Genomic DNA, 3,313 nt, shown 5'->3' with positions numbered 1-3,313 from the left:
AGAAAGAAGAAAAGACAGAATGTTGTGTAGAGAGAAAGAAGAAACGGTTTTAATTCTCATAGGCTGCTGCAGCAGTTTAGTTCGCTCTCTCTGATACCATATGTTAGGTATGAGAAAAAACCTTGCATATTATTCAATAGATATTAGGTTGTCATATAGTCAATAGTCTTTTACAAAAACAACCAAAGCTAAAAAATAGCCACTACTAACATAAACTAAAAGAGTTATTCAATGAAAACCAACTAACCTATAAAGTAGGACCTTATTCCTACGTAGCATATCTGGCCCTAAATACTAGGAAAAACAACCTAGCTGATCTTTTCAATTATTACTTGCACTGTTGCTTTGTTTTAGCCTTGCCCCATTTCAATTTTATGTTACTATTGTCTTTGTTACATTCGTTTCAACCATCAAAATCATAGCTTTGTAATAGCGAAGAAGAAACAAATGAAATTTTATGATATCTTGTTGACTCATTTGTTTGTAAACCCTGTGAAGTTTCAATATTCATAGTCATTTAAACAGTTTGTGTTTATTAGGCAATTGAATGTTGGTTTTTAAATCGCGGAATTTGATATATCGCTATGAATCACATTCAAAGACTACTGTTAGGGTTTCAATTATGGTTACATTGCAGAGACGTTAGAAACCTTTGATGTCGCGACTTAGATTGTAGTTTAACAACATTTTGTAAAATCCTATTACGTTTCAGAATTTTGAGCCATTTGAGCAATTTAAGCAATTTAGTTTTATTAAGTTATTGAATGTTGGTTTCAATTAGCGGTTAAAAATTAGTGTTTGACATATACATGCTTCAAGTACTCTTTAACAATGGAATGTTGGTTATCCTATGTTCGTTCATAACCACACTTAACTTTCCAATAATATGCACCCAATAAAAAAGATTTAAAGAAAGTTTTAAACATAATTAACTACACTTATTAGTCGGATTTTTTGATTAACGGTCAAACATAAAGATTAATTGAGGAATTCTAAACATAAAGATTTTTTCGATTAACTACTTTAAATCTTTGTTTTCAAGAGGATAATAACTCCTCAAATATTGATTGAAACTTGATTCCCTATGCAATTTAAAAAAGCACAAAAATTGAAATAGATAGTAATTTCTTATCTCGGATCAGAGATGCTAACGGCTCAGAAATTGAAGTGGGGGGACCTATTTAATGTATGTGTCTATCTCTGGTCTAGTATAATATATATATTACATGATTTAAATAATTAAAATAACTATTTATATTGTTTATATGAGCAAATTACTCAATTTATTAAATAATAAAGTACATTTTACTTTTCAAATGTTACTAGAGGCTCTAGGCCATACGACCACTAACATACTTCCGTCTCGTATTTTTATTCTTGTTTATTTTTAAATTATATTAATTTGTTTAGAGATGTGCCGGATGAGAGTATGTTACCATTATATCAAAGAGTTGTTGCGTGTGTGCTCGATTAATTCATGGAATATGACGACTGAACTTTAAAAATTTACTCTTGATTGTATTCTAGCATAAGATATTTGTTAAATTATTGTTATTAAGTTATTGAATATTGGTTTAAAATAGAATCTCATTAGAATTAGTGTTTGACATATACATGCTTCAAGTACTCTTTAACAAACAATGGGATGCCTATTTGTATAGAGAATATCGGTAGATGAGTAGTGTATTTGTTTAGCTGATTCAATGCTTTCCCGAGTAACCCCAGGGGTTGTTCTTTGCCCAATTCCACTGATCCCTGCACATCTCCTCCACACCATATTTGGCCTTCCAACCGAGTTCTCTCTCTGCTTTCTCTGTAGATGCATAAACCTCTATAGCATCTCCTGGCCTTCTCGGACACAATTTCAATGCGATTTTCTTACCAGAAGCTTTATTAAATGCGTCAACCATTTCAAACACAGACGTACCACGACCGGTTCCTAAATTGTAAGACGTACAACCTATGTTTTTTGTTGTAAAAAGCTTTCTCAGAGCAGCAATGTGACCATCTGCTAAGTCCATCACGTGGATATAGTCCCGTACCGCAGAGCCATCCCTTGTAGGATAATCATGACCATATACATTGAGCTCGGGTAATCTTCCAACGGCTACTTGCTGTATATAAGGCATGAGGTTATTTGGGATGCCTCTAGGATCTTCACCCAGTTTACCACTTTCATGTGCCCCAACTGGATTAAAGTATCTCAGTAAAATGATTCTCCATTCCGGCTCAGCTTTTGAAATATCTCGTGCGATTTCTTCAAGAAAAAGCTTCGTCCGTCCATAAGGGTTCGTTGCTTGTAACTCAAAATCCTCCACACATGGCATCTTTTTAGGTTGCCCATAAACAGTTGCAGACGATGAGAAAACCATGTTTTTGCAATTGTGCGTAGCCATTACTTCATAGAGGTTGATGGTGCCAACAAGATTATTATCAAAATAACGACGAGGATTTGAAACACTTTCACCGACTGCTTTTAACCCAGCAAAATGAATGACAGCGTCGAATTTAGATTTTGAGAAAAGTTTCTCCAAATCATCTTTATTCCTGAGATCTCCCAGTGTGAATTCAAGATTCTGTGAAAGGTTTGGACCAACAATTTCACGAACACGGTCCACTGCTTCCATAGCAGAATTATCAAAATTATCAATGATGGAAACATGAAACCCGTCTTTGAGAAGCTGAACAACAGTGTGAGCGCCAATGAAACCGGCCCCGCCGGTTACAAGTATCTTTTGCGATGAAGACGCCATATCTTGGAATAGGTCAGGTAGAGAGAGGACTGAGATTTTGAAGTTTTGAAAAAGTTGATAGATTTAGAATTTGAGTTTTGGATTTTATATAGTAATGAAATATTATCAATTGCTATTTTTGGGTAATGGACAGAAAGTTGCGATCTGGAATGATTTTGTTAGTTTCTAATTTTCTTTCTCTCTGTAATCTGTTTTTGATTTGTTAAATTTGACGTGGAATTAATTTAAGATAGCATTAGTAATTCTGTTTTGTTGGTAGGTTCCATTTTTAGCTTAGATTGGATTGCCAAGTAAGTTTCTTTTCAACCGTGCGTCACCATTAATAGAATATTGTCAAACTCTAATTTTAAGATGGTATGACGAAGACAAACACAAAGAATCATATCGTAAGCTTTCATTATCGTAAATAAATTTTTGATTGTCATTTCAAAATTTAACTCTAATTCAACATGAGTATTTATATTAGTTCAACAACCGTCAAAATTAAAACTAAATCAATTACTTGTGAGTATTACACTCGTTTGATTAAAGTTTTTATTGGAATTATTGCAGCTGAATTG

General features: G+C 33.5%; 1 protein-coding gene across 1 annotated transcript; it reads right to left on the bottom strand.

The window, feature by feature from the left end:
- Positions 1-1,700: 1,700 nt before the first annotated feature.
- On the bottom strand, positions 1,701-2,884 carry LOC127112289 (bifunctional UDP-glucose 4-epimerase and UDP-xylose 4-epimerase 1-like). The gene has a single exon (XM_051046295.1). It carries the CDS (start codon positions 2,751-2,753, stop codon positions 1,701-1,703), a length of 1,053 nt encoding a protein of 350 aa, XP_050902252.1. The 5' UTR covers positions 2,754-2,884.
- Between the last annotated feature and the right edge of the window lie 429 nt (positions 2,885-3,313).

The sequence above is a fragment of the Lathyrus oleraceus genome, unplaced genomic scaffold (genome assembly GCF_024323335.1).
Source record: "Lathyrus oleraceus cultivar Zhongwan6 unplaced genomic scaffold, CAAS_Psat_ZW6_1.0 chrUn0071, whole genome shotgun sequence".
Taxonomy (NCBI): Eukaryota; Viridiplantae; Streptophyta; class Magnoliopsida; order Fabales; family Fabaceae; genus Lathyrus; species Lathyrus oleraceus.
This window is presented reverse-complemented; position numbering and strand designations above follow the sequence as displayed.

What these genes read in the sequence shown, in the direction of transcription:
- LOC127112289 (XM_051046295.1), bottom strand. Translation starts at nt 2,753, where the DNA reads ATGGCGTCTTCATCGCAAAAGATACTTGTAACCGGCGGGGCCGGTTTC.